General features: G+C 40.3%; 2 protein-coding genes across 3 annotated transcripts; both read left to right on the top strand.

Moving 5' to 3' along the window:
• Positions 1–449: 449 nt before the first annotated feature.
• uap1l1 (UDP-N-acetylglucosamine pyrophosphorylase 1, like 1) lies at positions 450–10,292 on the top strand. Its single transcript, XM_049604071.1, has 9 exons — positions 450–1,082; positions 3,668–3,872; positions 4,082–4,257; positions 4,399–4,571; positions 5,140–5,333; positions 6,944–7,084; positions 7,207–7,392; positions 9,144–9,210; positions 9,920–10,292. Exons 1-9 carry the CDS (start codon positions 803–805, stop codon positions 10,004–10,006), a joined length of 1,509 nt encoding a protein of 502 aa, XP_049460028.1. The 5' UTR covers positions 450–802; the 3' UTR covers positions 10,007–10,292.
• A 4,733-nt stretch (positions 10,293–15,025) lies between these two features.
• zdhhc12b (zinc finger DHHC-type palmitoyltransferase 12b) lies at positions 15,026–27,028 on the top strand. Of its 2 annotated transcripts, none has more exons than XM_049604146.1 (5): positions 15,026–15,610; positions 15,930–16,069; positions 18,242–18,334; positions 23,850–24,019; positions 24,120–27,028. In XM_049604146.1, exons 1-5 carry the CDS (start codon positions 15,514–15,516, stop codon positions 24,433–24,435), a joined length of 816 nt encoding a protein of 271 aa, XP_049460103.1. In that variant the 5' UTR covers positions 15,026–15,513; the 3' UTR covers positions 24,436–27,028. The 2 variants fall into 2 exon arrangements, with proteins under 2 accessions (XP_049460103.1, XP_049460104.1); XM_049604147.1 differs by having other exon boundaries at positions 23,853–24,019; positions 24,120–27,024.
• Positions 27,029–27,040: the final 12 nt, after the last annotated feature.

Here is a 27,040-nt window from a genome sequence, read left to right as displayed (position 1 = left end):
TGGGGGCCTGACTACATGACCCAAGCCATCCCTACCTGGTGAAAGTGGTAATGTTTTAAACATCCCATTGTTAGAACCATACCCAGTCTCCCCTTAAGTACAAATAATCACTTTAAAAAGAATACTTTGTTACTTTCCTCATCTGATGTCAAATTTTGTGGTAGGTGTAGTGCATGTGGAAAAAACGTTTAATTTTAATTATTTATTGATTATATATCAAGTTAGACATACATTCTATTCAGTACCAACAATAAATGTTATTGTGCCGTTTGGGGACGGTCCCTGGGCAGCTCAAAACTGTAAGAAACCATGTTGGTATATCTCATGTAAAACGCAGAGTATTAGTAGGCTACAGGTTTAGATGGACGGTGTAAAAATAAAGAGACAGTACAGTAACTGTCGGCAGTGTCAGCTGATGAGACGCTGAGTCAGCTCAGTTTTTCCTCACTCTTACAGCCGCTGGTCTCGTGGCTGGCTGCTGACGGACAGGAAGTCGTCTCACGTCGGTCTGCAGAAAGCTATTTCCAACATGTTTGTCCGCCCCTGGAAACCTGCAGCAGCATAAAGACGCCTTTCACTAAGCCGCAGCAGGCAGTGTATCCTGTTATATGTGAGTTTTTGACCACAGGCAGGATCCGTGTATGGGTCCGAGAGCTGCAGTCACGAGTTGTTCAGAACACGCTGTCACTTCCTACAAAGACTAACTAACACTCACCTCCTGGATCCTGCTTACAGGAGGAAGCTGGATGTCTGAGTGTTATACTTTCCCACTCCACGGTTTGCGTTGTTACCGAGACACAAAATGCTTTCTTTGGAGCAGGTGAGGCAGAGTTTAGAGAGTGCAGGACAGTCTCACGTCCTGCAGTTCTGGCCGGAGCTGTGTGAGGTGGAGAGAGACACTTTGCTTCAGGAGCTGTCTCAGCTGGACCTTAAGGGACTGAAGGAGCACTGTGAAGGGGCTGCGGGGGCTGCAGCTTCCCCGTCTGCCAGCCTGGATCAACACATAGAGCCGGTCCCTCCAGAGTCCATCGGCAGCGTGAAGAAGAGTGACAAACACTCTCTGGAACAGTGGGAAAATGAAGGTGAATGTTTTTAGAGGGCTTAGGGTAACCTGTGGGTACCTAGAAGAGTAAGTACGACAGGAAGAAGATGGTGCCAGTTTACTGAATAACAACATGTTTGTGTCTGATGTTGAAACCTCTCACTAATAATGCACCTACAGATTGTGGCATATTTAGCAGCAGAATCCCCATAAAACACTTAAATTCATTTATAATTTTGATCAGTCACTACTTCCTGTGGTGGAAAGTCACAAAGTGTGTTTCCTTGAAGTACCGTACTTAAATACAGTTTGAGGTACTTGTGCTTTACTTCGGTATTTCCATTTTATGTTATTTAATACTTCAACATCACTACATTTCAGGGGGAGATCTATATTAAACTACTTTTTACTACTTTTTATTAAGTTATGAAGTCATTGCAATACAAATGCAATGTGATGTTAAACCAATTTTCCCAGTAGTACTTTAAACTAGCTTTGAGATGAATCCTTCCATCCTGAAAATCCATTATTGGTTATTATGCCTATTTAGGCACTGTTTGTTACGTATGGGGGGAGGGGTGGTTCAAAAAAGGGGCAGGGACTTATGGGGTTTTTTTTGAAAGGGGGGGGGGTTAGGGGGAAGGGCATACAAATTTAAATGGTTGTAATTTGTATTTATTTTACCACATGTTTTTCAAGGAAACATGTCAGAAAATACCAAAATTAAACCATTTATCATAACCAGAAACAGTAACACAGAAATTATTGTTGGATTTCCACATTTCCGATAGTCCTTGGAAGCATTATGTGCAACTGAATGCTATTGTTAGAAGAAAAAAAAGCCATTACCAAATCTGAGCTTAAAATAGTGACAGTATCAATAGTGTCTTTTCAACAATCTGTTTACTAAGTTTTCAACATTATACAAAAATGAACATACAGAATACAATATGTGTGAATGTTTACAAAATTCCAAAAAATTCACACATTCACACATAAAATTCCAAAATTTTTAAAATATATACATATATGATGACAAGCTGTGTTAAAACAGTTCAAAAATTATAGCACACACACTTGCACACGTGTGTACAAAAATAAATAAATAGGACCACAAACAGCAACAATAAATTAAAAAAATAGAATAAATAAATCGACCTGTCCAGGGTGTACCCTGCCTCTCGCCCAATGTCAGCTGGGATAGGCTCCAGCCCCCCCGCGACCCTCAAGAGGATGAAGCGGTTAGAAGATGGATGGATGGAATAAATAAATAAATGAAAAGGAAAAAAAATTAAAAAAAGAAAAAACAAATTTACACTGGGGATACTATATGACAAATACTGTTACAAGTTCTTCATTTCGTACTGTATATTATACATTTACAGTATCTCACATAAGTGACTACACCCCTCCCATTTTTGCAAATATTTCATTATATCTTTTCATGGGACAACACTACAGAAATGACACTTTGATATAACTTAAAGTAGTCAGTGTACAGCTTGTATAGTAGTATAGATTTACCTTCCTCTGAAAATTACTCAAAACACAGCCATCAACATCTAAACAGCTGGCAACATAAGTGAGTACACCCCACACTGAACATGTCTAAATTGTGCCTAAAGTGTCAATATTTTGTGTGCCAACCATTATTATCTAGCACTGCCTTAACCCGTTTGGGCATGGAATTCACCAGAGCTCACAGGTTGCTTCAGGAATCCTCTCTTCATGATGACATCATGGAGCAGATAGATGTGAAGATACCTTGCGCTCCTTCACCTTCAGCTTGAGGATGCCCCACAGGTGCACAGGTGAGTTTAGGGCTGGATACATACTTGGCCAGTCCATCACCTTCACCTTCAGCTTCCTGTCCCTTGCCTACAGTCAAGGATAGTGGTGGCAGCATCATGGTTTGGGGCTGCATGAGTGCTGCCAGCTCTGGGGAGCTCGGTTCATTTAGGGAAACATGAATTCCAAGCAGAGCATGATCACCCCTCTTCAGAAACTGGGCTGCAAGTTTTCATTATCAAGTTTTCCAACATGATAATGACCCAAAACACACCTAGAAGATGACAACTGCCTTGCTGAGGAAGCTGAAGGTAAAGGTGATGGACTGGCCAAGTATGTATCCAGCCCTAAACTCACCTGTGCACCTGTGGGGCATCCTCAAGCTGTAGGTGGAGGAGCAGGAGTCTCAAGAAGAAAATTTTTTTCTCCCAACTTTTCTCAAGTCATTGCTTTTTCTTCTGAATACTACAGTGATTTTACCTCACAGAATTCTGTAAACGATTCATAGGGAAATGTAACTTTTTGGTTGAACTGCTCATAGCTCATTCGTGACTTTTAATGAGGGGTCATGAGTGAGGTCACACGCCAAAAACGTGACATGCAAAATCACTAGTAATCTCCTCACCACTGAAAATCTCTACCACAGCATTATGAAAGCAGTGACATGTTAAAGGTTAAATGCCAGCTTGTAAAATTTTATGAAAGTTTTCACTGATACAGTTTGACAAAAGGTGCATTGTGCTGTGTAAGCTGGTCATAGTAAAGTTTAAAGGCCTTGATTGCAAATCAGTAAAGTTACATCCAGCTGCTGCTTATGTCACCACTGTATCTTGACAGGGCTGTTGCAGATCTCAGGGAATCGAGTTGGAGTCCTGCTGTTGGCTGGAGGTCAGGGGACCCGTCTTGGTGTTCAGTATCCCAAAGGGATGTATAACGTTGGGCTCCCAAGCCAAAAAACCTTGTATCAAATTCAGGCAGAGCGTATTCACAAAATCCAGGAGCTGGCCGACAGAAAGTATGGCTCAAAATGCACCATTCCATGGTAAGATTATGATGGATCTGCCTAATCTGACTATTCTGATCATGTGTAGGCTTGTGCTTACAGAAGCCATATTGAACACATAGTGATATTAACTTTCTTTACTCTGTTTTAGGTATGATTAAAAAAAAAAGATTTGTCACAAAGATTATGAAGATTAAATCTAACTTTGAAATTGTAAACCTCTTGTCTGTACTGTTGCAACTCTTCAGGTACATAATGACCAGTGAGTTCACTCTGGCTCCCACTGAGAAGTTCTTAAAGGACAACAACTATTTTGGTCTGGAGCCATCAAACATTGTTATGTTTGAGCAACGAATGATACCAGCAGTGACCTTTGATGGAAAGGTCATCCTGCAGAGTAAAGGGAAGATAGCCATGGCCCCAGGTAGGTGCACATCAGCTCCTTCAGAGGATGCAGACTCAGATATCAGTGAAATCACTTTGGTTGCACCTGTTGTTACTGATGTGTGTTCAGGATCGTTTGAGGTAATGTGCCATGATTCAAAACCTCTCCACTCTATGTCAGATGGGAATGGTGGTCTGTACCAGGCACTGGTGGACAACAAGGTGCTGGAGGACATGAAGAAGAAGGGAGTGGAGTACCTGCATGTGTACTGTGTAGACAACATCCTGGTCAAAATGGCCGACCCTGTGTTTATTGGGTTCTGCGTGAGCAAAGGGGCTGACTGCGGAGCCAAGGTAGACTTATATCATACAGTAGATATCAAAGAGGTAAAAAGTCCATTAAAGGAATAGCTTAACAAAGCATGAGCGCAGCCACAGCACACCACTGATTGAACTTTGGGTGCCTCTGCACTGTGTGTGCTGAACCCAGCGCCAAGCCTGGCTCAAACTGTGGTTGGTCTGAGGGCCCATTACACCAGTGTGCTGATAAAGAGGCTCTGACTGATTGTCATTACATTACATATCTGATGAATTGAATGATGATAGAGACATGTACAGACAGTGCTGCAAATCATATGGCCAAGCAAACTTATTGCTGCATAAATTTAGTATGTGTTCTCGAAGTGTTAAATGTTCTCTGTTCAGGGCCTACTGCACTACTATGTACACTGCACATCTGTGGTGGCAATATAAGAACAGCAGCATGCGTAAGCTCACTGTGGCCTCAGAAAAGCATCAGAAATCAGATGGATGGCACACAAAAGCCAACTTTTCAAAGAATTTTGTCTTTTCATTCTCAGAGAATAAAAAAAGTCAAAATTGTTCCGTTTTCCTTTGATCTCTTATCTTTATCATGTGTCAGGTGGTGGAGAAGGCATACCCTACTGAGCCAGTGGGCGTGGTTTGCAGGGTCCGAGGCGTCTCTCAGGTTGTGGAGTACAGTGAGATTCAGCCAGAGACAGCCGAGCTCCGAGGACCTGGAGGGGAGTTGGTGTACAGTGCTGGAAACATCTGCAATCACTTCTTTACCAGGGCTTTCCTGCAGGAAGTGACAGAGTAAGAGTTTTTACTGTCACATATATGTTGCTGAGATTCCTCTGACAGCACAGTATGGAAGTCACAGCAAGTGAAATCAGACAGATTGGAGTGAAAACACCACAGACTAGAGGGTTGGAGGCAGTCATGGAAGTATATAGACAACATATTGAGTAGCAAATTTCACCAGGAGACGCCCATATCTGGAAATTAGGGCCATGTTTTTTCAGTTAAACTAGTATTAAGTGATCTTTTGGCCATTTGGGGCTGAGGGAACAAGTTGTAAACACAAAATGATATGCATTTCAATCAGGAGAGACTCATTTTTATGGTAAAAAGAATATTTATTAACATGTGCACATAAGAATAAAAATGTGGAAAGTATTTGGTGATTAGAACCCATAGAGATGGTATGATTTAAGGAGGGCGATGAATCCATCGTCGAATAGGGAACCCCCTTGGGGTCTAGATGCTGGTGGTGATAGAGATGGTAAAGATGAGATAAGAGGAAGATGGAGAAGTGCTGATGATCTGGATGAGTAGAGGAATGAGTCTTTGTTGAGCTCGTCCTAGACTCTGGATACGATGGCTGGAGGTGAACGGGGTGGAAGAGGGTGCGAAGATTGTGTCTAAAACGATGGCTGACAGCAGCAGAAGAGAGAGCAGATTTAAAATTTTGCAGTGGCATCCTGATTGGCTGAGAGAGATCATGGCAAGGTTTGATTGGATAACTAGAAGAGTGGACACCCATAGTCAGCTGATTAGAGGAAGCAGTGGGTTGGTGGTGGTGTTAGCAATCAATTGCCCTTTTACAAAACATGACAGACACATGACACATTCAGAGCACAAAATTTTGTCAGATGGTGTAACATGGTCCATTCATACATAGGTTTGTAGTAACCTACAGTAACGTATAAACCAGTGTCACGTCAATTTGTCTGTCTAACATTGTCCCTGGCAAAATGTTTTTACAGCAAAATGTTAGAATTGCACTTCACAACTTGTCAGACTGACATTTAAGTTTTGTGGCTATTCTTTGTTCCCAGAAGATTTTTAAAGATTTTGGTGACTCCCTGACCCGCTGTGTAGCACCACCAGTGGGCCAAAGTTCACACTTTATAAAGACTTTGGTCCCTAATAAATGATTTCAAAATTCATTCATTTTTTGTTATCGTTTGTCCTGTTATGGGTTGCAGAGGAACTCCTCTTCCTAGCTGACATTGGGCAAGATGCAGGGTACACCCTGGACAGGTCATCAGACAACCATTTAGGCTCACATTCACACCTATGGCCAATATATTGTCGCCAGTTAACTTAGCCTGCATGTGTTGGGATGGTGGGAGGAAGCTGGAGAACCTGGAAAAAACCCATGCTGGCACAGGGAGAACATGTAGACTCTACACAGAGGGACTCCTCCACCCTGGGGTTTGAACCAGAAGCCCTCTTGCTATGAGGTGACAATGTTAACCACTGCACCACTGTGCTGCTTAGTTTCAAACCTATAAAGTAAATGGCCAGACTTCTGTGACACAGCTGTGGAAATTCATGGCTCCCAGAGGATAAACCCTACATAATCTTTCTTTGCATATTGTTAGTCCTGTTTTTGATCTCCTACTGTTTTTATCTTACAGGACATTTAAAGATCAACTGAAACAACATGTTGCACTGAAGAAAGTGCCTTTTGTGGACTCGTGTGGGAATCAAGTTACACCCACCAAACCCAATGGCATAAAGATGGAGAAATTTGTTTTTGATGTCTTTTCATTCTCAAGGTACTGTTGATTGTTATTGTGCCTTCTTCAGATGACATCTGATGTACTCTACATAAAATGACACAAATCATATAACAGTGTCTCTCCTGCTAATTAGAATATGTACTGTCTGTCTTTGGAAGGAGCTTTGTTGTGTTTGAGGTTGTGAGGGAGGATGAGTTTTCCCCTCTGAAAAATGCAGACGGAGCAGCGACAGACAGCCCGACTACAGCGAGAAACTCTTTGCTGGCTCAACACTGCCGCTGGGCTATGGCTGCAGGAGCTACACTTTTGGATGAACATGGGAATACCTTTCCTCCAATGGCCAGGTCAGAGGAAGATGTTCCTATATTCACCCTGCAGTAAAATAATGTCAATACCCTTGTCATTTTTTTTTATGGCAGACATTTTAACTTGTCTAACAGGAAAAGCACAAATGGAACCAATAACATTAATAATGGTTTACTGTAAGAAATTCAAGTCAAGTAAATTTTATTTCCATAGCCCAAAATCAAATTTCATTATATTAAAGATTAAACATATAGTTCAACATTTATGAGAATATGCGTTGAAGTCAACAGTCTAAATATGAAGCTGGAGCCAGTCGGTAGTTAGCTTAGCTTCGCATAGAGACTAGAAACAGCTAGCCTGGCTGTGTTCATCTTTTTTTTTTTTTTTTCTTAAACAGCCTACCATTACCTCTAAAGCTTACTTATTAAAGGTACACAATGCAGGATTTTCCATGGGCCATAGATTGTATATAAGGATGGATGACATGACAGCTCCCCAAAAGTGAAGCCCAAACATCTCAGTCGCCCTCTGGTGTCTGGCTGCAGTACAGGTCATGTTAACAAACAGTAGCCAACAATTCTTGCAAGGTATACCTTTAACACGTTACATCTTGTGTGTTAATTCTGCATTCAAACAGAAATGTAAAAATGACAAGTTGTGGTTTTATGGGTAGTTACATGCTGAAACTATGTCATGGCGGGGCATAGTGGCTTCCTTGAGTTACCTGGTAACTACACAGTCAATGACAACAACTATCCTGAAAGTCACTGTGCTGGGCCAAGAAATAGATCCAGCATGTAATGTCTATAAAACCACAACAATAACTTTAGACGGACTAGCTGTTTATCCCTGCTTACAGTTTTTATGCTAAGCTAATTGCCTGCTGGCTTTAGCTTCATACTTAACAAGCAAATATGAGAGAGATATGATCCTCTCAGGACCAATCATATATGCTTTGGGACAACCAGTCAACCTTTCCCATCATATAAAGCTGCCCTTGGTCAGTAGATCATGGGTGGTAGCAGTGAGCAGACTGTTGAAATGGGGCAAAGGTGTGTGTTTGGATATGAGTTATGTTTTCAAATGAGCGTAGTTGAAGTCTATTTGTTCATTTACCCCTTGTTCTCCTGAGCTATTTTCTTACTTTGATGCCATCTGGTGGCAGTGCAACTCTGATACTTAAATTTCCAAATCTCAGAGTAGTTTAAAAATAAAAACATACAACTGCATATAGTTGCCTAAAGTTGCCTGTTTACCTGGACATTTAAGGATAAGTTATTGGTAGCTGTAATGATTCCTCCTGCTGGTATTGGCCTTTAAAAGATGGCTTACCAATGGAAAACACAATAAGAAATCAGGGACAAATCAAAGTCTGCTTTTTGTGCAAAAATTCTGAAATTGAGCCCAAGCTAATAACAACTTATCAGGATCTGTTTTATTGACCAGGTATGTAAAAATACACATGGACAGTTTTTTTTCCAATGCTCATAATTCACTGACAGTACACAGAAATAGATTTAAAAGCTAAGGACAAGGACAACAAAGCTGGACAACAGATAAAGGATAAAGGTAAAGAATAGACAGGACTATAATGTACACAGGTATGTGGAAAAATATATAAATATATTTATACAAAGCACTAATTCTAGCAGTTACATCAAGCATTGTCTTTTTAGTATGAAATTCTCTATGTGAAAAGGTAAAATGATCACAGGGACCAGTGACTCTTCAACTTGTGATTGATGTATATGGATAAAAATAATCTAAAAATGTTTTTTTTTTCCTATAGTGTATCAGCAGGGAACAATCCTCCAGCACAATGTGAGATTTCACCACTAATCTCCTACTTTGGAGAGGTGAGTGACATGAATGTGTAAATCTGGTGAAACCTGTAGAACTATGGAGCTAGAACAGTCTCAAAATGAATAAATGCACACAGAAATTAATAAATGCACAAAAAAGGATTCACAAATGTATTTTGGGATTTAGATTTATATATATATATGACTCAAAACACGAACACATTTTCAGTGCACACAAAAATATGTTTCATTCCATATATAAGTAAAAGAAAATCCACATATGAAAAATAAGGTATAAGGTTTATAAACATATTTGTGATGCACACACAAATATTTCTTGTTTTAAATATGTGCAATTGTAATTCACAAATGTACGCATGTAAAAGTATTTGCAATTTTCATCAAATACATATTTGGAAGTTGTTACATTGCTATATATGAACTGTCGAACCTGCATTTACAAAGTGCTTTAAATTTGTAAACTTCCCTGTATTTGTGTGAGCGAGTTTTGAGACTCCCGCACGTTTTACATTTGTGAATCCTTTTTTGTGCATTTATTAATTTCTGTGTGCATTTATTCATTTTGAGACTGTTCTAGCTCCATATAGAACAGTTACAGGATGTGTCTTTAATTAAGAAAAATGTCAATTGTTTTAGCTTGCATTTAAAATGAATCTTGGACAGTTAATATGCTGCTTTTATCTTGAGAATGATCCCTTTCTAATTGACTTAATACACCCACCCATGTCACTCCCTCTGTCAGGGCCTGGAGCAGCTGCTGAAGGGAAGAACACTGCCGACTCCCTTCATTCTGGATGAAAAAAGGGCCAAAGAGCTTCAGGCTCAGTAACATTACTCTGATTAAGAGAGTATTGTGTGAGCAGATAGTCCAGTGCCATACAGTACAGGAGTATGGAATGGAGATGGATGTGTTTGGATAGTTTCAGCCCAAAAATATACAGCTGTTTAAATTAATTTTTGAACTGTATAATCATGTCAAACTGTAATTGATGAAATTATCTCATTTTAAGGAAAAGCTTCCACCTTTAAAATAAATAATTATGGGACTAGCAATGCTTTTTTGGAATTGATTATTTTTTTTTACATTTAACTAAAAAAATAATCCAAATTCCTCACCTTGTGTTCTCTCCCATCCTTCTTAGTAAATTCATCCTACTTGACTTGCCTACCTATTTAACTTGAAGTGTCCAAGAGTTAATTCCAACTGTTTTAAGAGAAGTATGTGAATTTTTTGTGATTTTGTTTTTAAAAGAAATGTTGAGTAAACTAGGAATATTTACCAATATTATATCTTATATACTTTCAGAACAGTAGGCTATTATATTGAGCCAAAATAAATCATGGAAAAGCTTCATCAGCTTTCACAGAAAAGCTCTGTGGTGGACCTGTAAACTACAGAGTAGCTTTTAGTAATTTTGATCAATTCAACACAAAAATTTGAGCAAATTTTTTTTAAAAAAAACAGGAAAATAAGGGGGAAAAAAAGAAAGGGCATTTGTTGTGACATGTGGAATTAGATACTGCTAAATTGGCATGATTTCAAATATGTACCTTTGGGCCCAAAGAACAGTTACAAGGCCACACGTAAAATATATTAAAAAAAAAAACATTCATTCATTCATTCTCCATAACCGCTTATTCTGTTAGGGGTTGCAGTGGGCTGGAGCCTGTCTCAGCTGACAGTGGGCAAGTGGTGGCCATTTAGAGTCACCAATTAATCTGCCTGTTTTTTTGGACTGTGGGAGGAAGCCGGAGTACCCAGAGAAAACCCATTCTGACACAGGGACAACATGCAAACTCAGCAGACAAGAGCTCCCCAACCCCAGGTTTCTAATCCCCCACCGCAGGCTCGAACCAGAAACTCTCTTGCTGTGAAAAAATGATCACTCATACTCTCATCTACACAGTAGAAAGACCATACACTCATCATGCCAACGTATGCAGTTAAAAGAGATAAAATAAAGTGGTCATAAAATTATTGCACATTTTGTTGTGATGTGATCCGGGGGTTTGTTTTCAGTTCAGAGTTCATTATGGTGATGGCTTTGGATAGAAACTGTTCATAAAACATGTGGAGGGTAACAGTTCAAACAGGTAATGGGCAGGGTGAAATGAGTCATTCAGGATGTTGTGTGTCTTTTTTAGGCAGCGGCAGGTGAAAATGTCTTCTATGGCAGGTAGCTGGTGTAGCTCTGCAGGGATTTTTTGTCTGCTGCAGAGCTGCTACCATACCACACCAGGATTCCATGGGTGAGGATGCGCTCAATTGAGCAGCAGTAGAATGACCTCAGGAGCTGCTGGGACAGGTTTATACAGTCGTTGTTGGGCCTTTTTGACCAGTGCTGTAGTGTTAAGTGTCCATGTGAGGTCCTCTGTAATGTGTGTGCCCAGGAATTTGAAGCTGTGTTTTGGGGTTTGGTTTTTTGTTTTTTTTTTGCTATGTTTAGAGTCAGATTGTTTTCTCTGCACCACACTCTCAGCCCCTGTACCTCCTCTCTGTAGGCTCACTCATTGCCTTTGGTGATCAGCCCCACCACAGTCGTGTCATCTGTAAATTTAACTATGGTGGTGGCGTTGTGAGATGGTACACAGTCATGAGTGTACAGAGAGTACACTCTAATCTAAAGAGTAGAATTAAGAGTAAAAACTTATCTACTTACTAAGTAGAAAAGAACAATTTATAAGTTATCTAGAAACTGAAAGGACATTTATCTTCAAACTAAAAGGAATGAAAGAGTTAAAACTTATCTCAAAACTGAAAGGAAACTTAACTCTAAACTATAAACAATGAAAGAGTTAAAACCTTTTTTCTTCGAGGGAAATAAAAGTAAGAAGCTGGACGGAACAGTTTGGAGTGTGTGACAGTGCGAGAGTGTTTGAGTGTGTATGTGTCAGTCGGTGTGAGTATGTTTGAGTGGTGTTATTGTTTTACTGTCACAGTCTCACACTCTCATGTGGTTCTGGCAGGTACACAGTCTGTCTTTCTGAAGTGAAAAAAAAAGCTGGTAACCCTGGTCAAAGAAGGATCAAGAGGCCACTGCTCTTCTAGAGAGTAAGACAGTATGTGTGGAAGTGGAAGGGATCCATCACTATACACCACACCCCTGCTCAGACAGAAGAATGCACCGCACTTCCAAGCCTCTCCAGAAGCTGTGATGCCAAGCCATAGGAGCACAGAGAGAAGGTTCCCGAAGGACTCTGAGAAGGCCGCAGCCTACTGTGCTGACATCAAGAAGCTTGAAACTGCAGGCTCTGTGGCAAAGCTGTCCACACCAGGGACTTGAGAGTATGGGGAGTCATGGTTTATATCCCATCACATGGTTCAGCATAACCAGAAGAATCCCATCTTCTTCAATGCTCCCATGAATAGAGGACTCAACCTGAATAGTGCTCTCCTCCCTGGACCTACTCTGGGGCCCTCACTCCATGGGATGCTGCTACACTTTCGTCAACACAGTGTGGCCATTAGTGGGGACATAAAGGCATGTTTCATCAAGTCCAACTCCTGCCCGAAGACAGGCCCCTACTAAGGTTAGCGTGGTGTGACCTGAAGAGAGGCACGCCCCCCAACATCTATGAGTGGCAGGTGCTACCCTTTGGCACGACCTGCTCACCCTGCTGTGCCACCTTCGTGCTTCAACAGCATGTTATTGACCATACCAGCTCAGATGAAGATGTCAGATTTTCAGTACAGAGATGTTTCTATGTGGATAACTGCCTGCAGAGCATTCCGTTGGCCAAGGAAGCGAAACAGCTGCTAGACAAGCTGCGAACCTCCATAATCTGATATGCTATACTGAAGCTGAACAATATTGTATTAATTGTTTTCTTTACAGAAAGGTTCACATGAAACTTTTTCTTTCCCTTTTCAGTGCAAATGAGGAGATTTTGCTCCACAAAAAAATAGTTTACCCTTAAAAAGGCTGGTTGTCATTGCAGTAATATGATGATATATTACTGTATTTATTATATTTATGGTCATATCTTAATTATATGCTGAGAACATGACATTTGCGTTTTCATTGAGGTACCTGTACTTAAATATTTCCATTTTATGCAGCTTTATACTTCTACTATACTACTCTCACAGGCAAATGTGTTATTTATACTCCACTACAGCTTTAGTTACTAGTTTCCTTTTATATCACAATTTTTCATAACTGTCCTGCCCAGTGAAAACCTTTGGAGTGGTAATGCTAGACGCTACTGCCACATATCATCTTGCAAGAACAAGAGAAGAAGAGGAGCTGTTAACTTTACTGGTCAGAGTGTGAGAGAAGTCTTCTTGTCCTTTAAAGTGTCTTAGTTACAGCAGCTGAAACTCTTTGTCAATGAGGGACTTACAGCAACAGCAAAGGAAAGCTTTGGTACTGTGGAAAGAACCATATCTTCCCTCTCTGTTGATACATTTAAAACCCATCTTAAGGTATATCCCTTTCTCTAGCCTTTTAATTATCTTTATGATGACATACCTGACCACACTGTTAACACATGTATTCTTTGTATTTTATTTTGTTATTTGTACAATGCCATTTTTGTCATGATTATGTCAAAATATTGCATGCTCTTATTAATTTATTATTAATCTATTTATGACTTTTTTTTGATAATTCCTCTGTTTTTATCACTTTATGAAGCACTTTGGTCAATGCTTGTTGTTTTTAAATGTGCTCTATAAATTAATCTGACTTGACTACGACAAACTAGGAAATGTTCAGTCCCTTGGTACTGATGGACTGCAGCCAGAAGGAGAACTCACGATCACAGTTTGTGTTTTCTTTAGGCTGATATTTTTTGGAGTATACCTCTGGGCAGTTGGAGCTCGGGAGGTTGGCGGTTTGATATCTGGTCCCTGCAGTCTACATGTTGAAGTGTCCTTGGTAAAGATACTTAACCTCAAAATAAGTGTGTTTGTATGTTTATCTAATGAGCAGGTGGGACCTTGTATGATAGCCTCGGTCACAGGTGTATGAATGTGTGTGTGAATGAGTGAATGGTGCTGTGAGACCAAGGAAGTGCTGTATAAACACAGTCCATTTCATGTAGCAGCCTTGTTCCCCATGCCTTTTTTGGTCAAGTTAAAAAGTTGGATGATCTATTTCAAATGTCAAACTTTTTAACACTTTCTAGTGTGGAACACATGAAAAGCAATCAACATATAACAGACGTATTCATTTGGTTAACCTTGAAAAAACGTTTGTTTTTGTCATATCATTGGATATGTTAAATATGTATATGTGTTGTTGGTTCTGCTATTCTGACCTCCACCTACCATCTGCCTGTTGGTGTGTGTGCTGGTATTGCCCCTTTTAACTTCCTGGCCATGATTCCTTTGTGGATGTTCCCCATCTGCATGGTGTGTGGCAATACCTAGTGATGAAGCCCTCTGAACAGGTCCCAGAGGGCACCTTGATGCTGGAGCACCAGATAGTACCCTTGATGTCATGCATGGAAATAGGAGATGCAATACAAGAAAGAAAGAAAGAAAGAAAGAAAGAAAGAAAACTGATTTGTAATAAATAAATAGATAAAGGTGCATGAGAGAGACATGGATCAAGAGTGAAAGGGAAGGGGGCACAAAGACGGATTATGCATAGGGCCCAGAATTTGGTGCTATGTCCCTTCTAGGGGTGTTGCGTTGCCTTTAACAGGAGAATTAGTTAAATTCTAGTTTTAGCTTTCTGGCATTCTGAAAATACATCCATGATTCTTACTCATAAACTCATACTATTGTCTGTCTGTCTTCCATGTACCCTGTGAAATTAAACCGTTAGTTTGCATGCCAGAGGTCAACACAGCATCCATAAGGTACAGTGGGTTCATACGTCATTCATGGCTGCACATCCCGGGGCAGTCCTCGCTGTAACGGCCCTGCCGGCCACTCTATCCTATCCTGGACTGTCTCGTGACGGACTTTAGCCAATCACAGCTGAGATTGCACAGGGACGACATCAATAAACAAATACACTAGAACAATGTCTAAATTCAGATGCGATGCTTTTCGACTTGTTTTTCATTCGGTGTTTAGCTCAGCCACGCGAAACAAATAACGTGAAAGCCGCAGTGTAGCGCCGACGGTCGTAATACCGTCAATACCCTGGCGACATTAACGTTAGCTAATGCTAGCTTTGTGAGATGACGGCGGCAGCTTTTTAACTGTTAACGCGTTTTTTTACTGTTTCGCAACTTAACATTACTTGGTTCTCTGGTTTTTACGCGCTGGATATTATTTCGCCATTAGCTAACGCTAGTACATACTGACTGTGCTGTCACTGACAGTCCTGCAGTCCGTACTCCAGCTGCAGATAGCGATGGGAGCTCTAACATGCTAGGACCATGTTCAAAAATGTTTTTGGCTCAGGGTTTCTGGTAAGAACAGCTCATGTGATTCTGACATGGGTCATAACGTTAATACTCTTCCTACATGATACAGGTAAGATTATCTCACGTCTACACGGTAACACATAATAGCGCCACACTGAGCAGCTGCAGGCTTGAAGTCATATTTAATATGTGGAATGAATGACAAGCTAATACCTGATGTATAATGGTATAACGTTACCATACTCTGATGTTATTTTATAAAGAAGGCTGCTGCCCAGATTAGCATCCACACTATTAACTTAGTAGCCATGGTTTATGAAATAAACCTGCTTGTGTGGGAGTTAAGCTCAGAGCCTGGGAGCTCTCAGCAGGACTTGAGTGTGTTTCACTGAGTGAAATCATAGTTTGCTGTTTGTTTTGGTTCTTAGAGCTGAGGAAGCAGGAGGAGACAGGCCAGCTCATCCAGCCTGTGCTTTTCGTCCTGCTGGTGCTGGTGTCAGTGTTGCTCTATTTCGCTGTCTCTCTGATGGACCCAGGATTCATATTGTCTGATGACAGCGATTTGCAGGTGAGTAATGATCCTAATATGTATTTGTATTATTAGGCATATCATAAATCTTTGTCAGAGATTGATGGATGTGTGTAGATACCTATCTCTCCATCTACATCAGGGGACGGATAGGTATCCATACAGATATCCATCCATCTGTTACTCTATCATCCATATTCAATGGTTGGACCCATAGATGTACATAGATTGGGTAACCTTGATCCACATCTCAAAATATGAGTGTTGAATGTATGAATATTGACAAGACTATAGAATTGTGTCAGTAGGATACTGACACAATTATAGTATATCTCATTTAATCAAGTGCATTAGTTCAAAATGAGCATAAGTTTAAAGTGCAAAAAAAGAGAAAATGCGCTATAGGTAGCTTAGCTGTAACACTATGTTACAACTTACCCCACTGTGTGGAAATTTTATCCAGCCTAGCTAACACTTGCTGGGAGTTGGTTACATAGTTTTAAATGGTGCTATGTTTTAGGCTACAAGATAATTAAGATGATATATGGTTGGATTCGGTGACTTGCATAGACAGTTCAGTAATAATAAAAAAAGTGTGATAAAGAAATACACTTAAATTGACCGAAATCACTGTTTTTCACTGAACTCTGTTAAAACACGTCCAGTCTCTCTGCCACTGTTTGGTGTGTCACTGTTTGGTGGTATTGTGGTCAACTGGCTGGAAGCACGACAGGATCGACCCTGTTTAACCTTTTAAAAAGTCCATGTTGCAATTTACCCCACGTCAGGAGGTTCCCCGCGCTCCCATAGTTGAGGAGAAGTTGTTGGTCAAAAATAGCTGATGATGTCTGGGGCACAAATCTAAAGGGATAATAGTTGTGTATAAGATGGTGTAAAGATTAAGATAACCACTGCAACCATTTTTCTTAACCAAACAGAAACATTGTATTTTATTTTTTGTTGTTTTATTTGTTGTCTTTCATAGTTTTATGTTTATTTTATTTTATTTAGAAAGGGACAGTGCACATTAATGAACCTGATCACTTAAGTCAAGCAAATGTGCCAGATTTAGCCATACAGGCTAATTTTCATCTGCAGTCCCTGGCAGGTTGATGGTGTAAGTATTTATCAGAAAAAGACAAAATAACATACAAAAGCACAGAAACACATAAGCACAGATAAAAGATGGATTGATGGCATGTCCATAGCAGGGCACATGAGCACAGGGCAAGTATATAACCATAGACAAAGCACAGAACAAGGCACATGGGCAAAAACAGCAAGATATAAGCACTATTAAGAAAAAACAATGACCTAACCACATAACCTAAAACATTAAATACTAAAGTACTATACAAAAGTACAACATAAAACACAGCATAGACTAAAGCACATAGCCACAAACAAATACAAAAAGGCACAAAGCAAAGCACATAAGCAAGGACGACAGCACACAAGCACAATTAGCAAGACAGTGACATCACCATAAAACCAAAGCACATTAAGGAAAACATACTATACAAAAGCACATAAGCCCCAACATACAGTAATGAAATGAGGACTTAAATATGTATTCAGATCATGACAACATGTTTGATTGTCCAGTAACCACCGTTGTATGAATTTGGAGAATGACTCAAGAGATGTGATGTACCTGAGTTTTGTTGACATTTATTCTTAAAAGGACTGGATACCTTACCTGAGAAACATTTATTGATTTTAGCTGACAGTATGTCTTACTGCTCCCTCATGCCATTGCAGATGTACGGTGTTGCAGTGCAGGTGTTGCATGCATTTGATGCATCCCTGTTTTGTAGCCATTACTTCTGTATGCTATGTAAGTGATGTATGGAACTTAAGGAGCAATATAACATTTTAAGTGGTTTGTGTTGGTTTATATAATTGATAGTATCAGGGAGAATTCAGGGAGAATTGAGTGTGCAGTAATATCTGGCTACTTCATTCGGCAGTTTCACACAGATTTAACTGTTATCATACACCAGTTATAAAATACTTCTGATAAAGACCCAGAAAAATGTCGACAACAAACCTGTGGAAAACACAATCTAAATTAGATAGTGAGGTCTTATTTAGAAAAGTTTTGCATGTTTGTGGGGACATAAATGACAAGCGCACATAACAGGTCTTGATAAATGCTTGAACTGAATTGGCAGTGGCTTCTCTGATCAGTTGTCCCATGTGTTGTGCCAGTTCACGCTGGGAGTGACTGAGGAGCAACAGGACATGATTCCACCCACCACCAAATCCCTGCGACAGCGTCGCTGTGGCCACTGTCTGCTGCAGGTACGCTACACACTGTGTCATCAACACTGCCAAGGGCTCATGTGGCATTTGGTTGTTATTTCAGGATGAGAACACTTTGATGTGGATTAACACCATTAGAAAAAATATGACAAGTTGCTGAAGCGAAAGAGTGACAGTCTGTTGATATTTTTGTCACCACGTGTATTGCTGCATGTTATTATGAATTGCATTTTTTTAAGTCTTTTTTAAAAGCTTCTTTTTGGTCAGTTTTTGTGTTTTATTTCAGACCTTCTCCTATTTGAGCGTGAAGGTTCATTCTTGACTTTGGAAACAGTAGTGCTTACTCATTTGTTAAGTATGGATCTTTGGTCATGTGTTTTAAGTTTTACCACAAATAATAACAGAGAAAGATCCGGGGAAGAGCACCAGATGTAGTACAGGACCTTGAGTTGAGATTACAGTTTTTGTAAAAACTGATCTTCTGAGCCTGTGGAATGGATTGTTTGTCTATGGACATGGAGTTTGTAATTTGTTGTCTCTCTGTAGTGTTAGTTTAGCTCTACGGCTGAAATGTGACACCTGAAGTTCTACAGTACTTCTAGGATCCCTCAGCGGTATAGAATAACAGATGGGTTGCCGAGCAGCCCAGTTCTATGTTACACACCTGTACTACTTCCAGTGAACACAAAACATCATATGATACAGGTGCAGGCAGGTCATTGTGTACAGCAGTATGCAGGAATTGGATTGTATGCCTGTATTTTGCCTTTTACCTTTTGTCTGTAACATCCAAGATGATTTAAAGCACAATCCATAATCCAAAAGTTAACCGAAATTAAGCCCTACTGTCAAAAATGAAAACACAAGGTTGGAACCTGGTATCACTCTCAAATCATTTGACAGGTCTTTTAATACAGACTAACATGAAACAACAACCAACTCTATCTAGAGCTACTGTGTTCTGGATGTCTGTATAAACAGTAGAGAAAAACCTCCTTTATGTATAGGTCATTATTTCAACCTAAACCTATAGAACTTGTAAAGCCAAATTCATTAATTTTCCGTAACTGCTTATCCTGTTGGGTCACGGGGGGTGGGGGCTGGAGCCTATCCCAGATGACATTGGATGAGAGGCGAGGTACAACCTGGACAGGTTGCCTGACTATCACAGGGTTAACACATACACCATTTGTGCTCACATTCACATCTTAGGCCCACTGAGAGTCACCAACTAACCTGTATGTTTTCGGATTGTGGGAGGAAGCCAGTACCCTCTCAGTACCCTGAGAAAACCCATGCTGACACGAGGAGAACATGCAAACTCCGCACAGAGTTCTGGGTTCAAACCAGCAACCTTATGGCTGTGAGACGACAATGCTAACCACAACACCATCATGCCACATACACATTGATACAAAAAAATCTGAACCCAAGGTCTTTTAACTGGCTTTTGGAGCTTTCGACCAAATCGCACAGTCTGTGTCAAGGGTCGAGAATGATCTTCTCATTCAACATAAATGGTCAATTTTAATATGCCCCTGGTGTCCCTGTGTAAAAAGCTCATTGGGGGTCAGCAACATATCAGCGGTACATCAGGTGTATTCTGTACTAGTCAGTCCTCAGCTTCCATCAGAGTGGATGGAAATTAATGATTCAGAGAGAGAATTGTTTCTATTGTGATATTTAAAAGCAAAACTAAATCACATGATCAGGTTTAGTTTTTAAGTGTAGGTATATTTCTGTTCTAAATGTCACCATGGAATGTTAGCTAGGTGCTTTTTGAAAAGCCCAGATATGTACAGTACAGGCCAAAAGTTTGGACACACCTTCTCATTCAATGCATTTTCTTTATTTTCATGACTATTTATATTGTAGATTCTCACTGAAGGCATCAAAACTATGAATGAACACATGTGGAGTTATGTACTTAACAAAAAAAGGTGAAATAACTGAAGACATGTTTTATATTCTAGTTTCTTCAAAATAGCCACCCTTTGCTCTGATTACTGCTTTGCACACTCTTGGCATTCTCTCCATGAGCTTCAAGAGGTAGTCACCTGAAATGGTTTCCACTTCACAGGTGTGCCTTATCAGGGTTAATTAGTGGAATTTCTTGCTTTATCAATGGGGTTGGGACCATCAGTTGTGTTGTGCAGAAGTCAGGTTAATACACAGCCGACAGCCCTATTGGACAACTGTCAAAATTCATATTATGGCAAGAACCAATCAGCTAACTAAAGAAAAACCAGTGGCCATCATTACTTTAAGAAATGAAGGTCAGTCAGTCCGGAAAATTGCAAAAACTTTAAATGTGTCCCCAAGTGGAGTCGCAAAAACCATCAAGCGCTACAACGAAACTGGCACGCATGAGGACCGACCCAGGAAAGGAAGACCAAGAGTCACCTCTGCTTCTGAGGATAAGTTCATCCGAGTCACCAGCCTCAGAAATGGCAAGTTAACAGCAGCTCAGATCAGAGACCAGATGAATGCCACACAGAGTTCTAGCAGCAGACCCATCTCTAGAACAACTGTTAAGAGGAGACTGCGAATCAGGCCTTCATGGTCAAATAGCTGCTAGGAAACCACTGCTAAGGAGAGGCAACAAGCAGAAGAGATTTGTTTGGGCCAAGAAACACAAGGAATGGACATTAGACCAGTGGAAATCTGTGCTTTGGTCTGATGAGTCCAAATTTGAGATCTTTGGTTCCAACCGCCGTGTCTTTGTGAGACGCAGAACAGGTGAACGGATGGATTCCACATGCCTGGTTCCCACTGTGAAGCATGGAGGAGGAGGTGTGATGGTGTGGGGGTGTTTTGCTGGTGACACTGTTGGGGATTTATTCAAAATTGAAGGCACACTGAACCAGCATGGCTACCACAGCATCCTGCAGCGACATGCCATCCCATCCGGTTTGCGTTTAGTTGGACGATCATTTATTTTTCAACAGGACAATGACTCCAAACACACCTCCAGGCTGTGTAAGGGCTATTTGACCAAGAAGGAGAGTGATGGAGTGCTGCGGCAGATGACCTGGCCTCCACAGTCACCGGACCTGAACCCAATGGAGATGGTTTGGGGTGAGCTGGACCGCAGAGTGAAGGCAAAGGGGCCAACAAGTGCTAAACACCTCTGGGAACTCCTTCAAGACTGTTGGAAAACCATTTCAGGTGACTACCTCTTGAAGCTCATGGAGAGAATGCCAAGAGTGTGCAAAGCAGTAATCAGAGCAAAGGGTGGCTATTTTGAAGAAACTAGAATATAAAACATGTTTTCAGTTATTTCACCTTTTTTTGTTAAGTACATAACTCCACGTGTTCATTCATAGTTTTGATGCCTTCAGTGAGAATCTACAATGTAAATAGTCTTGAAAATAAAGAAAACGCATTGAATGAGAAGGTGTGTCCAAACTTTTGGCCTGTACTGTATTTCCATGTTTATTTTGCATGAAGCTTTTTTTCCTCTCCTCACATTGTCTGCATGTTTATATTCTTTATTAGGGTCCAGGCAGCTAAGCTGCCAGGACACTATTGTAATCCTAGGTATTCTTCTTCTTCTTCTTCTTCTTCTTCTTCTTCTTCTTCTTCTTCTGAGGAAATCCTACTTCCCATGGGTGAAAACTCACCAGACTTTGCACAAAGGTCCAGTCTCATGCCAGATATCCTCAGCTGTAAATAGTCCTGATGATGAACTTCACTACTTTATCAAACTGTAGCCCCAATACTGAAGAAACTTTTGTACATTTAAACCTATTAAAAATTAGGAAGTTCATCACTCTGTTTTTTTTCCAAAAACTGTAAAACTTCTTAAACCTATCTCCTCCCACAATTTTTGCTCAGTTGACACCAAACCTGCTACAGAGCATCTTCAGACTGTCCTACAAAAACTATGTTTCTCAGATTTTTGATTTATCAAAAATTGAGCCTATAGTGCATCAGAATGTTTGACTGTAAACAGTACTGTAAACATATACATGCAAATTCTTGCTAAGTAAATCTTCAATGTCATGAAAAAAATGACAAAATTCTAGAGTCATGGTAGATGATGTGTGGCAAATTTCAGAATTTTATCTCAAAAACTGAATTTTTGACAGCATTTTGAATTTTGCTCTAATGTGAACAATTGGAGTCAATGTAAAAATGGCAATTTTAAACATCAGTTTTTCACTTATGGAGCAAATCAATCATTGTTACAAACAAATTACCAACATCTCCATGCTGTCTAGATGCAATATGTATATTTTCAGATTTTTGTTTTAATAACTGAATTTTTTTTACAGTGGTTTCAAATCTGCCTTTCCATGCACGGATGGCTGCTTTCCTACACAACAGTGAATGGCTTACTCAGTTTGTGAAGCCACTGTTGACTTGCTACTTGCCAATTAGCTCAGAGTGGTGTATGACTGTCTTAGGTTCCAGAGGTTGCAGGTTGAAGCCTCAACTGGTGCAGAATCCACATTGTAATGTAATCCTCTTCTTGTGCTCAAGCTTATTGCTTAAAATTGCCTGAGCGTGACTGATCACTGTGCAGCATCTTCAAGTCTTTTTTCTGCTGGAAAATCTGCCTTCTCATGCTTGAAAATAAACCAAACTTTGCATAAAGATCCAGTGTCAATGCTTCAGTGTGAAACCATCTGAGGCTTCTCACTTTGCACATAGCTCAACTAGTTAAACATCAGTTTTTCACTTAAGAAGCAAATCAATCATTGTTAAAATAAATTACCAACATCTCCATGCTGTCTAGATGCAATATGTGTATTTTCAGATTGTTGTTTTGATAACTGAATTTTTTACAGTGGTTTGAAATCTGCTTTTCCATGCATGGACGGCTGCTAAACCTGCATGTCTGGCTTAGTCAATTTGTGAAGCTACACATGAACTGTCACTGACTAATTAGCTCAGTGAGATAGAAATTGATTCTTAGTCTCAGAGGTTGTGAGTTCAAGCCTCAGCTGATGCAAAAGGCAGACTGTGTTGCTAAATTCCTAAATGTCTTCCAATTCTTCTGCTTGTTGCTCAGAATTGCCTAAAAATGCCCGGACCCAACCCATTGCTGCGCTACGGAGAGCGCAGACCTCTGCCAAGCAGCTTGGATTTCCCGCCTTTTTATTATTTTATCCATTTCGCTTCAACCAATCACCACCAAAATTTTATCATCCATTCCTTGTCCCATCATCAACCTTTCCTGAAAATTTCATTAAAATCCGTTAAGAACTCTTCGAGTTATTTTGCAGACAAACAGACAAATGCCGGCGAAAACATAACCTCCTTGGTGGAGGTAATAACTGATTTACTAAGACAGTACTGGGAGGGAAAGCATGTATCATAATCCCAAACATTTTCATTGGGACATTGTGCGTATGGTTCATTCAAGGTATACAGCCTCCGAAACCTCATTACAACTTATTTTTCCAGGCTGAAGAGCAACAGCAGCAATTTTTTTTTCACATGCATGGTTTCACACAGAACACTGGTCAGGGCTGGTGTAGGTTATAATCAAGCCTGGCGCATAACCAGTGTTAAAACAACAGGGTTAATCTTGATGCTTTTCACTCAGCAGCAGCCAATGAGATCAAAGCACTGCCAGACATGTCAGCACTGTGTCCGCCGTTACGACCATCACTGCCCCTGGATTGAGAACTGTGTTGGTGAGAGGAACCATCGCTGGTTCGTGCTTTACCTTGCTGTCCAGCTGCTGGTGCTGCTGTGGGGGCTGCACATTGCCTGGTGAGTACAACACTGTCACCATCAATCATGCCACTCAGCTGGCAGATTATTGCTGCAGTTGTGAAGCCTCAACAGACTGCTTATGTCTTTGTTTCATCAGGACGGGTTTCAGTTTTGCACCCACCTGGCAGCTGTGGCTGCGCACCAATGGGATGCTGCTGGCTGTGGCCGTGCTGGTGGCTCTGCTCTCGCTGATCGTGCTGCTCCTGCTCGGCTCCCACCTCTACCTGGTTTCACTCAACACCACCACCTGGGAGTTCATGTCACGCCACCGCATCTCCTACCTAAAACACTGCGGTGCTGATGAAAACCCCTTCGACCGTGGCACCTTCCACAACCTGTGGGGTTTCTTCTGTGTATGGGACACAGTAGTGTGGGAACAGGTGTACTTCAGGGAGGGCAGCGACCAAGTCTAGGACATTAATACTCATTGAGAGGGGTTTCGCTCATTAACAACCTCTCTGGATTTTAGGATCAGACACTTGACCACAAAGTTGGGAGATAAACTATCTATGTGTGCAGTTTACCTTTATATAGACACTTGTTATTTTTCCATAACTCTGCAACATTACCTTTTCTTACATCTCTCCTGCAGTGTTGTTGCTGCCCACAGTTCCTGTTTTTTTCCTTCTCTTCTCAAGTGGTTGTCAACAGAGTAAAAATTGTCTTGTGTACCCACAGAATAATGTACCTGCTCCGAGTTACCATCTCTGTGTGGACAAAAGTTTACCAGCACTACAGTCCTTACTCTGACAATTGTTTACAATTATTCAAGTATGTAATACCATTCCCCTTAAACAGACACTTTACTGTTTGATTTTAAAAGACTAGTTCAGCCAAAAACAATATAAACTGTACTCAAATCCCCAGACTTTCTGTGGCCCCAGAAAAGGTTTCTTTTGAATGGCGTTAAGGAGAGCGAAGCACCGAAAAATTGAAGTGTATCAGTGCAAACAGACTTTAACGAAGGCCAAACAAATGGCAGTGAAGAAGGTTATAAAATGTCCGGAAAACCTATGCTGTTTGATCGGCCTCTGTTGAGCCCTGTTGATACTGACATGCTTTTCTGGGGGGCACCCTGCTGTCCTTTATGCCCTTCAATAGAACACTTTTGCTGAAACCAGTGGCATCTCCCGACATGTGGGGCACTTACTTTTGTAGGGGGGTTATGCTATTGGAATAATGAGTGTGGGAGACATATTGTATCTACTTTAACTACTAACATTATCTTAGAGTTTCCTTACATTCCTCTGTCTAAAATTTTAATTTAAAGGATGAGTAGACCTACCAGTCACAACACAATAGTGTGTCACCAGACAAATGTAATGTAAGTTTTCATAAGTACCATACATATCATTCTGTAAGTCCTCAGAGAGAAAGTGTACCTCCAAAAGCAGGCTACATACAAAAGAAAACAATGCACATTAAGAAATACAAGCCCTATTTAAACCATCTAAAGCACATAGTCTAAAGTGCCTGTTGCAAGTGCACGTAGAGCGTATCCAGCTCCACTGTTGCTAGTTAAACAGGGCTGTATTTAGTCTCAGTTAATTAGGTCTGTTTTGAGGATAATGTGAATTCAACCAGGCAGAGTGTCTCCCATTCCCTTTAAAATCAGGTGGCCCTGCACCTGTTGCAGTGTTATTTATATGGTGGATTTTGCAGATCAGAGAAGTGAGCAGTTTTCTGCTGAGAGTAATGCAGTGAGAGCAGTACTGTCACTGCAGCAAATATATAAAAGAAAACAATGCTGCTTTGTGATGGGTGTAAGAAGGGGCCCAAATCACATTGTAAAGTACCAGCAAAAATAAATTAGCCTAAGGTTACACCTCTGAGTGGGCAGATAGGGTTGCCACCCCCTGGAGACGCCCCTATCTGGAACGATAGACAGCTGAGGGACGTGCATACTATATTCAGTTTATATTGCTTTTGGGTGAACTATTCTTTTAAGGTTCCAAGTAAAGCTAGTGATGAAGCCCTGCTGACTGAAGCTTGGTCATTTTTTATGCACATACATCCCACTCAACTTCTGCTCCTGTGCTGTGTCCTCTACTGAATTATTTACGTGAGCAGTAATAACATAATAACATGTTTGCTTCTGGTCTTACCATGACACATGGTAAACCTGACTAATGGACTGTTAAATTGACTCTGAAGTTTACTTTTAATACATGTCAAATATTAAAGATTTGATTAAAAATACTTGTTTTAGGTGCATGTGTAGAGAATCCACATGTATGGTTGGTATGATTTCTCTGTTCACTCACTGGAATCAGATCCTGAGGAACAAGTCGGGGAATTCTTTTTAAAATGGTACATATGTTGTTTTTAGTGTAGAAAGTTTACTTCTGTCTTCTATGTGATAAATTGCTGTAATTGCTGAGTCGTATTTATTCTGCAGAGGTTTTACAGGGTCCACCTACTTCAGCAGCTTTTGTCTTTTAAAAACAAAGCTGTTTCTGAAGTGAAAGAATGACAAATTACATTTTTTCATCATTTTTTGCAAACCCCAGTTGATTTTAATATGAAAGTAGTAAAAACTGTGTTGTATTGTTTCTAGCATTTAATCCAACCATGATGTACAAGATGCTTTGACTTTCAATGGACAGCATTTCAAGCTATTTTATACTGTATATAATTTTTAAACAATTTTGAACCAGAAAATGTCTTTAGATTTTTGTATGACTATTTTAGTTCAGTAAGTGGAAGAATACTGTGGAACAGTAGCTAAGAGTAAGTAGAGAGCTGAGAGTGCAATACATCGTCTGGTATTTCCATTTAAACATGTCCTTGTGCAATAGTAACCTTGTAAGACAGCAATAAATGTGGTGTGGAGTTCAATGTACAGCAGTAGTATTGGACAAAAGGCAGATTGTCTCCAGTCAGACTGAGTCATTATCAGGGAGAGCTCTGGTTTATATGAATTAATGTTGTGTACTTCTGAATAATATGCAACACTGTCATGCAATGTTTTTTACTACTTTGAAATGACTATACAACAATAAATAAATGTTTCATGAA

The sequence above is a fragment of the Epinephelus fuscoguttatus genome, linkage group LG18 (genome assembly GCF_011397635.1).
Source record: "Epinephelus fuscoguttatus linkage group LG18, E.fuscoguttatus.final_Chr_v1".
Taxonomy (NCBI): Eukaryota; Metazoa; Chordata; class Actinopteri; order Perciformes; family Serranidae; genus Epinephelus; species Epinephelus fuscoguttatus.
Note: the sequence above shows the minus strand (reverse complement) of the source record. Positions and strands in the feature narration are given on the sequence as shown.

What these genes read in the sequence shown, in the direction of transcription:
- zdhhc12b (XM_049604146.1), top strand. Translation starts at nt 15,514, where the DNA reads ATGTTCAAAAATGTTTTTGGCTCAGGGTTTCTGGTAAGAACAGCTCAT. An exon ending in GTGGCCACTGTCTGCTGCAG is followed by an intron (nt 18,335 to 23,849) that starts GTACGCTACACA and finishes CTTTTCACTCAG; the next exon opens with CAGCAGCCAATGAGATCAAA. An exon ending in TGGGGGCTGCACATTGCCTG is followed by an intron (nt 24,020 to 24,119) that starts GTGAGTACAACA and finishes TTGTTTCATCAG; the next exon opens with GACGGGTTTCAGTTTTGCAC.
- uap1l1 (XM_049604071.1), top strand. Translation starts at nt 803, where the DNA reads ATGCTTTCTTTGGAGCAGGTGAGGCAGAGTTTAGAGAGTGCAGGACAG. An exon ending in GGGCTGACTGCGGAGCCAAG is followed by an intron (nt 4,572 to 5,139) that starts GTAGACTTATAT and finishes ATCATGTGTCAG; the next exon opens with GTGGTGGAGAAGGCATACCC. An exon ending in TAATCTCCTACTTTGGAGAG is followed by an intron (nt 9,211 to 9,919) that starts GTGAGTGACATG and finishes TCCCTCTGTCAG; the next exon opens with GGCCTGGAGCAGCTGCTGAA.